Source organism: Phocoena phocoena, chromosome 11 (assembly GCF_963924675.1).
Source record: "Phocoena phocoena chromosome 11, mPhoPho1.1, whole genome shotgun sequence".
NCBI classification, from domain to species: domain Eukaryota; kingdom Metazoa; phylum Chordata; class Mammalia; order Artiodactyla; family Phocoenidae; genus Phocoena; species Phocoena phocoena.
The window spans coordinates 41445272-41457746 of NC_089229.1; the positions used below are offsets into that span (position 1 = coordinate 41445272).

The window sequence follows — 12475 nt, forward strand, 5'->3', positions numbered from 1 at the left end:
CACAGTAAAGATGTTCATGAATAGGTGAAACCAGGTGCCAGATATGCGGGGACTCCCTGTGCTATCGTCTCAATTTTTCTGTAAATTTAAAGCTGTTCTTAACGTCTATTAAAACACACACACACACACACACACACACACACACACACGGCTGTCTCTATCAACATTCCTATTTTAAGTAAGAAACTAAGGTTGAGGGAAGTGAAACATTTCATACAAATCAGCAATGTTGAGGAAATTTTCTCGACTTTCCCAGAATGCTAGTCCAGACTGCAGAGAGTTACTTAATAAGGCTAATTATTGGCGATATTCTGAAAAGGTAACAACACCAATAAACTTTTCTGGACTTGCAAAGAAAAAACAGCTGGTTCTGCTGGCAGTCGAGTTTCCACAGCTAACTGGCGTGCCATCTGCTCGCAGCATAGAGTGGTAACCATGGTTCAAGTGTCACACCAGCGTTCGTGTTAAGAAGTTTGCCCCAACAAGCCTGGACAACTTCGCTTCCGCGCAGGTTGCTGGGGGGAGGGGTGGCGGCGGCAGCATCCAGAGCGTGTATATCGTTTTTTCCAAACTCCATCTGCTCTCCCTCCTCAGGCTGTGCCCGCGGTCTCCCCGCGCCGCAAGCCGCTGGACGGGCGGGTCTTTTACGCATAACAAAAGAGTCCTCCACCTCCTCCTACCGCCGCCCCGCGCCGCCCCCGCCTTGGCTTCCCGCGGCCGCCCGGGCCCGCGTGCCCGGCAAGAATTGGCTCCCGGGCCCGATGTTTCCAGGTACCCGGAAGGGGGAGGGGGCGAGGCGGCAACAATTGGGCGGGTGAGGTCGAAACGCGCGCCCAGGAGCGCCAAGACTCCGAGGGGCGGCGAGCCCGGGCCGTGCCGCCGCGCGATTGGCCGGCGCAGCCTCGCCGGCCGCCGCTGATTGGTGGATTCTCAAATTCGGTCTCAAGGCGCCAGAGGAGGTGTTTTAGCGGGGACTGCGATCCGAAGCTGGAGTCGCGCTCGGCGTGTCGGAGCGCTGGCGCTGCCCGGACGCCGCGGGGTCCCCGCTAGCGCAGGGCACTCGGAGCGGGGAACTGCGCGCCTCGCTTTCCCCGCCCGATGTCGCCGCCCGGCTGCTGATCGACTCGCCCAGCTGATCCCGCGCTGCTGTGGGGTCGTGGAGGTCCCGGTAGAGGCAGGAAGGCTCCTTCGCAAAGGGGGAGTAAGTAGCGTGCGGCCCCGGCGCTGGCGGGGAGGCGGGAATTGGGGCGAAAGGGGACCCTCCCGCCCCGGCTGCCAGCCTGCCACCCTTCCCCTCCCCGGCTGCCGCAGGACCAGGCGTGCGAGGGGTGTCTGGGCTCCAGCTGTCCCTCCGGCCGGGCAGTAGGGAACTTGCCCTTCCTCACGATCTGGGGGTTTCATTGGAAAAGTTTATATTTGGGGTCTGCTCGGAGGCCTGGGAAAGGGCTGCGCTGAGCGCTGAGTGGGTTTGGTCTAGCGATCAGGTTTCCTTCCCCCCTGATTCAAAACCCCTCAAAGCCGAATTCCTCCCCGTTCTTTGCGCCAAAATTAACTGACCTAGGAGACCCTGTGCTTTCTGACAGATTTGCCCTACACTCTCCTGACTTGAAACTTAATTTTGTCCTGTTGCTTTTCATTAAAAAGTATTATTTTTATCTGGGGATTTTTCTTCCCAACTTCAGTAATTACTAAGCACACTTAAGTGTTTGTGCTCGTTCGTGTGCGTTTCGGAGAGTTGGAGTGGCCACAATCCTGAAAATTCCCAGGATGAGTTTAGGGAGCGGAAGTTCATGTTCATGAGCAAGTAATAGGTATTTTTGTTGAAGGAAAGAATATCCAATTTAAAGTCATTTTCTAATGTAACTGTGCATTACAGATGGAGGTAAATTGTTTAACACTAAAAGACCTGATCAACCCCAGACTAGATTTTGCAATTGAAGATGGGGAAAATGCCCAAAAGGTAAGTGAACTTAAATACCTTAAGTTCTATCATATTTACGATGGTGATGTCTAATGCAATTCAGGATTCCAAAATGCCACTTATATTTGTCTTAAAAACATAATAATCTTGATGAACATTTTAGGACTATGCTTTTCTTTTTTTTTGTTTTTAATGGAGGAGGCATCCAACCATTATTGTTGAATTTCTCAGTCATTGTGCAGTGGTTAGATGTAATGTTGAAACTGACTTATATGAATCAAAGATATGCTAGACACTGCAATCAAAGGTTTGTAATAACTGTAGTTATCAAGAGTAGAATTAGCTAATGCTGGGCAGGAATATTAAGCCTCAGTTCCCAGGAAAATAGACTTTTTCACTCTAAATGCTAGATTATAAAAGTGCAGTGAAATGTTCTTCATCCTGATGGACCAGCTCCTAGAGGTGGTTCCATTCTCCCAACCAAGAACATGACCAGTGTCTCCCATATAGGGAGAAAAAGTGACTGAGCTCACCAAGGACTCTTTGAATATTTTACAGTGTTACTTCTGGTTTTGCACTGAGCTTTCCCTTGTGGTTTTTGCATGCCTTGTGATTTGTAAGACAATAGTAGCGTCTTCAAGAAACATTACAAAGTGAACCGGCCATAGCAATGTCTAAACAGGACCCATGTCAGCACAATGCCCTCACCAGCCGGTGCCCTACCGAAAAGGTGTAATAGCTTGTTAGTAGCGAACATCTAAGCATTTTTGGGCAGAGGCAAGTAGATATGACAAACCCGGGTTTACAAAGTTTAAATATCAATCTGAGCATAGCAACTTCCATAGGCATTGAACTTCTCTGGTTCCTGGGCTTAATTTTAGGCTTGGCACCCACAATGAAATTGCCTGGTTGCAAAGCACCTGTTACATGGGCCTTTGAAGAATACTTGACAACCGTTAATTTTGGGTAGGTGTGAAACTGTATGCTTTTTCATGTAGGGGTTTTTTTCCCCCCACCATTTGATTTATTTTTGTTAGGAAAAGAAGTATACCAAAACATTATTCTTTTAAAGAGCATTTTTAAAGAACTCGCTATGCCATCTGAGAGTGGCAATGCCCAGACTTTAAAGTATATATTCAGAGTTTTGGCTTTGGGAGTTTCAGAGCAAAACTTTTTGTTTTCCTTTGTAATTTGGATGGGACAGCCTTGAAAGAATGTGTATACTTTTATATAAAGTCAAATTGTCCACCTCTTTCCTTCTGGGTCAATGACTTTTTATCGTGCCTTCAACAAGGTTACTTCTCCTACTCTAGTTAGCCCAGTAAAGTGCTGTGCCCAGCTGAGCTTTCATATTTTAGTGGGTGTAGAGAAAACCTCAAATGACGCCATAGAGGTTTGGGAAAGTGGTTAAAATGTTTGAAATAGAATACACGAGCAGGGCTTATTTCACCTGTCAAAGAGATGGCAAAGGAAGAGAACAGAGCGCTCCTGCGAAATGCTAGGCTGGGCTTTTGTCTCTCTTTTCACATTGCTGTGAAGTAAAGGAAGGAGGATTTCTAGGGCTGCCGAGAACGTGGGATTTGGAGTCAGAGAGATCTGGGTTTGATTTCCTGCTTTACCATTTGTTAGCTTCATAACCTCAAATAAATATATTTATTCAGTGTTTCAACAAATATTTATGTTTCAGGGGCTGGGGGTACAGCGGTTTAATAAGTCTCCTAGCTTCCCTAAGCCTATTTTTTCTTCCATAAATTGAAATTAATAAGTAGCCTCTCCTCTTTGGGTGTCTGTAAAGCACCCAGCAACCCATACTGTTCACACCTTACTCATTTTTTTTTTTTTTTTTTTTTTTGCGGTACGTGGGCCTCTCACTGTTGTGGCCTCTCCCGTTGCAGAACACAGGCTCCGGACGCGCAGGCTCAGCGGCCGTGGCTCACGGGCCCAGCCGCTCCGCGTCATGTGGGATCTTCCCGGACCGGGGCACGAACCCGTTTCCCCTGCATCGGCAGGTGGACTCTCAACCACTGTGCCACCAGGGAAGCCCCACACCTTACTCATTTGAACTGACAGCCCAAAGATGAATATGATGCAGGCCTGGCCCTCGGTTACCTGAGACACTTTCAGGGACTGAGATGTAAAACTAACCAACTAGACTGTGATTTGGTAAGAGCTATAGGAGTGGGAACCAAGTGCCCCAGCAGAACAGAAGATTAAGAAAAAAATTCATGGGGAGTCTAGGGAAAGTTGGAAAGCTTCACAGAGGTAATATCTGGGCTGAGGACTTCAACTATAAAGAAACAAGAAGGAGTAAGACGGTCATTATAGGCAGAATCTATATGAGTATATGTGCCGTGGACATTCAAGAAATGTTCAAAGTTTCCAGAGTGGCAAGAAGCTAGTGGTACTTCTTGAAAGCCTCTGGTGGGTGCCTGGAACAGTATCCTATGGGTCAGTCGGCATTTAGAGGACTTATCTTTCTTGACTGTCTGATCTTCATTGCTCAAGGTCTACAGGTAGGCATGCATCTTCTTACCACTCACGGAGAAACTTTTCTTTAAAACATAGGGGAGTTTTCAATGCCATTACCCAATCTTACTGTGCCCAAGTTGTGAGATTATAAGCAAGACTCTCCTCTTCAGTTGTCTACAGTGCATTTAGGAATGACAAAAGTAGAAAAAGGATGGTTTGGGATGAAGCGGTGGACAACAAGGATTGAGCTATTGGGAGGGCTTTGTGAAGGAGATAACACTTGAGCTAGGGCTTGAAGGGATGAGTGCTAAGACTTAGGCAAGTAGAGAGGAAGGAAACTAGTAAAGAAGTAAATCAGCATGGCAAATTTGGGGACACGCCTAGACTTAGCGGGCATGGGTTTTCTTTGAAGGTCATTCATCTTTTGGGAGTGGTTAAAAAAGAAGGTGAGTTCAACTTGAAGCATGTATTTGTACCCGTGTGATTACAGGTAAATAAATATGTACAAGAGGCAGTTGGTTGCCTGATCTGGGAATTCACGGAAAGTCCTAGCCAGATACAAAGTTGGGAATTAACAACATACAGGTTGGTTTTAAAGCCTTGTACATGAGTGGGTGAGCTGCCCTGGAGAGAGCAAACAGGGAGGTGTGGAGGGCTGAGTTTCTAAGAGTAGAAAAAGAGGAGCCCGTGAAGGAGGCTGAGAAGGAACAGTCAGAAGAGAACCAAGAGAGCAAAAAGTGGTAGCTCAGAAGGACTGAGAGTTTTATAAAGCAAATAGTCAACAGTCTTAACCGTTGCAGTGAGGTCAAGTGCAATATTTTGCCATTGACTTGTCGACTGACAGATGACCGAAATGAGAGCAGTGGATCAGAGCAGACTGGTGGTTTGAGGAAACCCCTGGGAGACAGGCAGGGGAAAGCCCTCCGTGTGGATTACTAATTCTGGAAAGTGTGCTCTGAAGGGAAGGAGAGTTATTAGTCAATAGCTAGAAAGAGACGCCTCCTGACGTGCCTGTCATATTTGCAATGAGTCTTAAACAGCAGGTCGGGTTTCAGTGGGCAAAGCTTAGCCCATGGCTTTAGAGTCAACGTGATGGTGTGAGCAACGGCTCAGGTGTGATAAAATTTGGGGCAGGTTTGAAGAAGAACGATGGACTGTTTGGACAAAATGTGGGACGTGCGTGAGATGGGACCGGAAAAGAGGTTGGCAAAATGTCACCAAGGGCCTTGAACAGGCTGACGTCTGTGTACTATTTGAGGTAACATGATTAAAGCTGTATCTGAGACAGAAGCAAGACTAGAACCAAGATCTTCTAATTACCAGGTCCTTTCCATGTCAGCTTACAGCTCAGTCATAATGCTGGTATAATAAATAATAATGATGATGATGGTGATGAACATTTGCACAGCACTTCACAGACTACAAACTGCTTTCACTCTCATTATCTGATCTAATCCTCACAGCAACTGCATGGCAGGTAAGCCAAGGTGCATCACCTCCATTTGCACATGAGAACTGGAGAACCCGTTTCCTGGGGACTCTCTCCAGGCCCCCTCTAATTGAAGAGGTGGTTTCCAGGGTGTTGCAGCTTGACTTCCTGGCAAGCAGATCTGACGTGGAGATTAGTATGCAGGTGGTTTATTAGGGAGCGCCCTGGGGATAGGAGCCCATTTAAGGGAAGGGAAGGCAGCAGAATTAGACAGAGGGAGAAGCAGAGCTGCAGAACAGTCTCAGTGGAAGTTGGGTTTACCCCATAGGGAGTTCTGGGACGACCCCTCGGAGGAGTCCTGAGTCGGGGTAAGGGGACCAAGCTGTTACAGGTCAATGCTGCCTCTCCCAGCCACTGAGGACAGTACCGGCCTCTCGGGAAGGCGTGTGATCCCGGATGAGTCAGCCCTCTTCAGCCAAAGCGTGAAGAAGCTTACTATTGGCATTACTCCAGCAGCTGGGGAAATGAGTCATTCATTCCAGAAGTGAGCCAGGTGCATCCCAGTGTCCACCACATGGCTGGGTAGCCTTGCTGGAAAGCCTTGGAGATATATAATTTGGTCTGAACCCCTTATTTCAAAGATCGGAAACTTGGGCCCAGACAAAATGAACAATTTGTGCAGTATCAGAAAGATATAGAGTGGAGTCAAAACCGCTCTATTTCTGAATTCTCATTCCAATCCCCTTTCCTTTGCCTTCTACAGTGTCAGGATTGCAGGATAGACAGACGGATGGATCAGGATGTGATTAGATTGCAGCTGACTTTCTGCCCACCTGAAACCTCAGAAAACAATTTGCTTGGCATTTTTTTCTGTTGAGTAGAGGTGTGATAACGATCGTAACCTACCATGTGACATAACTCCCCTCCTACTTTAAGTATTACTTAAACTGTAGTGAAAATATGTCAAAGTGCTAGAGGAAATAATTCATCTGAATTGCTCCTTGGTAGGGAAAAAGTAGGAGCTCAGTGTTCCTGGGAGGACAGGTACCATGAGGGCCATGGAGAAGAAGGATGAATCTCTGCACCTCAACAAGCCTGGGACACGCCCTCCACCATTGGGATACCTTTTGAAATAACTAGATAATCAAGGTCCTGTGTTCCTTGAGCACATGCAAAGGGGAAGGCATTGTGCCAAAAACTGTGAGGAATGGGACGTGTGGAACTAGCTACCTGACCTCCAGAAGTGCACAGTCTCGTCAATGAGACAAGACACATGCCCAGGGAGTTAAATAGCAGTACAGTGTGCTATGTTATATTAGCTCTGAGGGCCAGGATGGATGGTAATAAAGAACAGGAAGTGGAGCGGGGGGAGAGAGAATAGCTACGTTTTATTGAGTGTTCACTATATGCCAGGAACTATTCTCATAACTCTGGAGATCAGTGTTTTTATGAACTTCATTTTCAGTTGAGAGAATTAAAGTGAGAAGGGAATTGCCTGCTTTCACCCTGCTGATAAGTAGCAGAGGCCGGTAAGCTGGCCCTACCAGCCCACGTGCAGAACTGCTTCCCGTGCTGCCTCTCCATAGAGGCTAGTGGGGACCTGTGGCCTGCTGGATACCTTTTGTTGGAGCTGCGAAAAAGATAACTTCCTCCCAATTCACACCCAGGACAAGCTTACTTCTAGATGCAGAATTTTGGAAACTTCTGCTGTCAGCTATTTCTTGCCTTACCAATGACTTTTATACTGAATGAGGTTGTATGTGACCTTGGGCAAGGCACCCTCTGTGTGCCTCAGTTTCTTCATCTGCAGGCTAGAAAAATACTACTACCTCGGTTACAGGATTGGATGAGGAGTTAATAGGTGTAAAGTGCATGAACCAGGTATCATGTGTAGCACATAATATGCACTCAGGACTTTCCCTTGAGAGTTCCCTTGTAGAAGACTTCATCAGAATTGTATACTAGTAGGGATTTGTTAAGAGATGTGAATAGATGCACTGCCTCAGGCCGGATGCTTACTGCGCCAGTGGCGTGAGAAATCATCACCCCCATCTCCACCCCTTTCCTGCTACCCTAGGACAGAACCTCACCATGGCTAGCTGCAGCTTCTGCTGATCCAGAAAACAAGAGTTGGCCTGCTACCGCAAACTCCAGTTTCTCCCAAACAATTTTTTTAAATTTATTTATTTAATTTATTTATTTATGGCTGCGTTGGGTCTTCATTGCTGCGCGCGGGCTTTCTCTAGTTGCGGCGAGCGGGGGCTACTCTTCGTTGTGGTGTGCGGGCTTCCCATTTCAGTGGCTTCTCTTGTTGTGGAGCACAGGCTCTAGGCGCGCAGGCTTCAGTAGTTGTGGCTTGCAGGCTCTAGAGCGAAGGCTCAGTAATTGTGGTGCACGGGCTTAGTTGCTCCGCAGCATGTGGGATCTTCCCGGACCAGGGCTCGAACCTGTGTCCCCTGCATTGGCAGGCAGATTCTTAACCACTGCGCCACCAGGGAAGTCCATCCCAAACAATTCTTTTTCCTTCTTCATATGTTGCTCGTTTATAGGAAAACACTTTTTTTTAAACCACTGTTCAGCCAAAATCCAAGCATGCAATAATCTATAGAGTGATATTGTGTGCAGGAAAGGGAGTGACAAATATGTAATTCATCCACCTTCCTAATTACGTAAAGGCACTACTACCTGGAGGTGAGTTCAACTATGGGAAGAGCAGAATCTTTCTGGGTTTGAATGGCAAAAACTTATTTTAGGGGAAAGAAATTTGTTTCGGTAATTTAGTAATTCCAAACGCGAGTTGTGTGTACTTAGTCCTTTTTCTTAATGGATTAATGAACCCATCATTAATCTTTTCTTTTAATTATCTAAGATAGTCTATTCAAAGAGTCTGGGGGAAGGTGCTAGGCCACAAACTATTACCAAGCTGCAACACATTACGAACAGAACTTGAGAGTTCAGCACTTAGAAACCTCTACAGTCATTCAGTCGATCTGGCCCGTGACATCTAAACCTGTGCTCAGTGGTCTCTTCTTGTCGAACAAGCTGTAGGTCAAGTTGAGTGGCAAACTCAAGAGAGTCACATGTGATGGGAGTTGCATATGAGTCCTATGAAGTAAGACCATGTATCAGTCTCTGGGAGTTTTCAGTCTGTGAAAAACCCTGGTCCTTAACCAGGGGTAGTTTGAGAAGCACTGCTCTGGGGGAGTGACATTAGATAGCTGGGTGGTTTGAAACGTGGCATTTTGTTGGATGCCCTTCCATTATTCTGTCCTGGTAATTGCTCTATTAGCCCTGGTGAACACTGAACAAAAGCATAATTGCTCTTCACTAGTGCAAACTCATAAGTAGTGTTTAAAAAAATATGTCACTTAGAAGCAATATGGGCTCAACCCACATTTGCTCTTATTATCATCCCCGCCTATTACAAGCATCCACCAGCGACGCATAACACTCATGACTTCTTTCACAGAGGTGCTGTGAAAAACATGCTTAAAGGGAGTAGCAGCCACTCTTCGGTTCCCATGGATCCTTCTGTTTATTTTCATTAGTCCTACCTATCCTGATACTTTTCAGCCCTGAACACATAGGTCTGTTTGTATTTTCATGACTTAGTGAATAATGGGAATAAAGTGTACTGTTAGCTGATACCTGCCCTTTCTCATTTTCACTAAAAGGTCTCTTTTTTAAAATAGGAAAATATATTTGTTGATCGCTCAAGGATGGCCCCAAAGACGCCAATAAAAAATGAACCAATTGACTTATCGAAACAAAAAATCTTCACTCCAGAAAGAAATCCCATCACTCCTGTTAAGCTTGTCGACAGACAGCAAGCAGAACCATGGACACCCACCGCTAACCTGAAGATGCTCATTAGTGCTGCCAGCCCAGACATAAGAGACCGAGAGAAGAAAAAAGGACTGTTCAGACCCATTGAGAACAAGGATGATGCATTTACAGACTGTCTGCAGGTAAACAGGCTGTGCTTCTAAGACCTTTCATAGAATTTTAAAATGTTTACCTGATTATTAAAAAGTCACAGAATTCTCAGTTTTTCGGTTACTATTGAGTCAAAAGCAGTACTCCACTTAATCTTTTTATTTATTTACAGCTGAAGTGGAACTCTTATTCTATATCTCATTTTTCATAATGAATGCTTTCTTTTCTTCTGTATGATACTGTCTTCACCAGTACACATTTTTAAATGATAATTTTTTTAAGCAATGATATTTAATAATTTTGATTTAATGAAGAAATTTGGATTTTTTTTAATGCTGCCATGAATTATAATTGTTGCTTTGATTTTAAGGGTAATATTAATCTAAATGTTTTTGACTTGGGGAATTTTATCATTCTCACGTATGTTCAGTTCGTTGGTTTGGGGCTTTAAAGTTAAATCATCTTTAAATTACCTGTCCTGTAGGGAACCAGAGCTACTGAACAAGCAGCATATCTATACTTTTAAAAAAAACTTTTTCCTGGGGCTTGAACTGAGCCTTTTTCAAATGTGAGTTGATAAGACAAGGACACTAGTTTAATGTACTTACAATAAGAAAGAATAACGAAGAATAAGATTTAGCTCCCCTGTTCAGTTCCATCAACCCTTGGTAAATTGTGAACAATAAAGAGTTTGGTGACACACTGCAGGCAAGTACATCTCAAATTTTCACGTTAATAGGAATTACACAGGATCTTAGGAAGAGACAGATTCTGATACATCAGGTCTGAGGTGAGGCCTGAGCTTTTATACTTCTTAACATGCTCCTGGTGGCGCTGATCTCAGTCTAACAAGCACGCTAGTAGCAAGGGTGTAGCAACCTATAAATCAAGGCTGTAGCAACCTATAAATGACTGCATTGTTCATTTTTTATTTTAAACAGTAGACTCAGCCTCAAATCACAAAGGAGGAAAAGTTCAGTTCAGAGAAAGCAATAGGTAAAATGTTAAGAAAATTAGATTAGGAAATGCATTTTAACCAGAATCTAGGATGGTATGGATTTAGATGTTCCCCTCCACTCGCCAATACCACCCATTGCAATTTCTCTGTTAAGATGTTAACTGTGACATTTCCCCCCTCCCTCTGTCTGCCCTCTGTAGCTTGATGTTGTTGGGGACAGTGCTGTGGACGAATTTGAAAAGCAAAGGCCAAGCAGAAAACAGAAAAGTTTAGGACTCCTGTGCCAGAAGTTTCTAGCTCGCTATCCAAGTTATCCACTGTCAACTGAGAAAACTACCATCTCCCTAGATGAAGTTGCTGTCAGTCTCGGTATGTATCGTGGGATCACCTGGAGGCCTGTCTCCAGTTACGGTGAGAAGTTGATTCCTCGGGCAAGCCAAAGGCTTCAGATCACCTCCTTTACTAAGTAAAGAGCTGACCCTCAAAAGAGTGAGGACAGGGGCTTCCCTGGTGGCGCAGTGGTTGAGAGTCCGCCTGCCGATGCAGGGGACACGGGTTCGTGCCCCGGTCCGGGAAGATCCCACATGCCGCGGAGCGGCTGGGCCCGTGAGCCATGGCCGCTGAGCCTGCGCGTCCGGAGCCTGTGCTCCGCAACGGGAGAGGCCCGCGTACCGCAAAAAAAAAAGAGTGAGGACAGAGGAGCAGGTAGAGCTTTTCTTCTGTCATCATCATTATGCATAGAATTCCAGGGAGCCTTTTAGGCCTGAGGGTCAAACAAATATTTGGGTTTTTTAAGCTTAAAAAATATGTTTACAGAAGACTCACATTACAAATTAATATCTAATATCTTAATCCCATGTTGTTTCAGACAGACTCAAAAGATATTTAGAAATACCCTTCTGTTTATTTTTTTAAATGCTTCAAAGAGTTCAGAACTGGTGTTATTTTTGTTATAAAGCACGATTTGAAAGCAAGAGCATTATGTTTGAAGCCCTATACTGTGACCTTCACAGCAAGTCTGCCCAACTAGTAAAAACACATCTGGATATAACTCAAAGAGCTAAGCCTTATAACAAAGAGGAATACACCCATTCACATGGCGTGGGTGTGTGTAATGTGCAGTGGTGTCTGGACTATAAATATGCAGACTGCCGATTCAGAATAGAGACTCCTAGTGGACGTGGATTGCAGTTGGTTTCAGAACGAACATACTGTTGACAATAAATAAGTAGAAATCACATGATTTGAAGATGTCAGAGTGTCCCCTTAAAAGATTAGGAGGGTTTGCATACAGGGGAGAAAAAGGCTCGAAGAAATCAGCCCAGTAGGCTTTATGATAGAGTATATTTTTAGTTTGTTTATTAGTTCTATATCTTCCTGTAGCTCAAAGAATGTGACCCAGTAGATGATGATCACTCTGAATGATTCAAACTGATGGCTAAAAAGATTTTATTTGCTGGAAATTGAGGTAATGAGGAACCAGTGTGTTGTGATGGGAAGACCATGGGCTGTACTTTGAGTAAGACAGAGCTGGATTTCAAGCCCAGCTCTCTAATTTATAGACTGTGAGAGCTTTAAAAAGTTAATTATTCTTTTCTCAACTACAGCCTAGGGACCATAGCACCTACCTTGCAGAAACTTAGAAAAGTTGGGGATAATGTCAGTAACATGCCCAACTCAGAGCCTGGCTTACTCTTATTGCTACATGGAACAGTTTCTACTCAGCTCTCATTAGAGGTACTCCCCCCACCCCCTCCACCAT

General features: G+C 45.0%; 1 protein-coding gene across 1 annotated transcript in view; it reads left to right on the forward strand.

Annotated features, from left to right (window-relative positions):
• Window positions 1-1876: 1876 nt before the first annotated feature.
• The window catches only part of E2F7 (E2F transcription factor 7), a 29150-nt gene continuing 18551 nt past the window's right edge, over window positions 1877-12475 (forward strand). Inside the window, exons 1-3 of the mRNA XM_065887820.1 lie at window positions 1877-1960; window positions 9512-9787; window positions 10914-11082. Coding sequence (XP_065743892.1) covers window positions 1877-1960; window positions 9512-9787; window positions 10914-11082 — 529 coding nt within the window. The remainder of the gene's footprint in view (window positions 1961-9511; window positions 9788-10913; window positions 11083-12475) is intronic.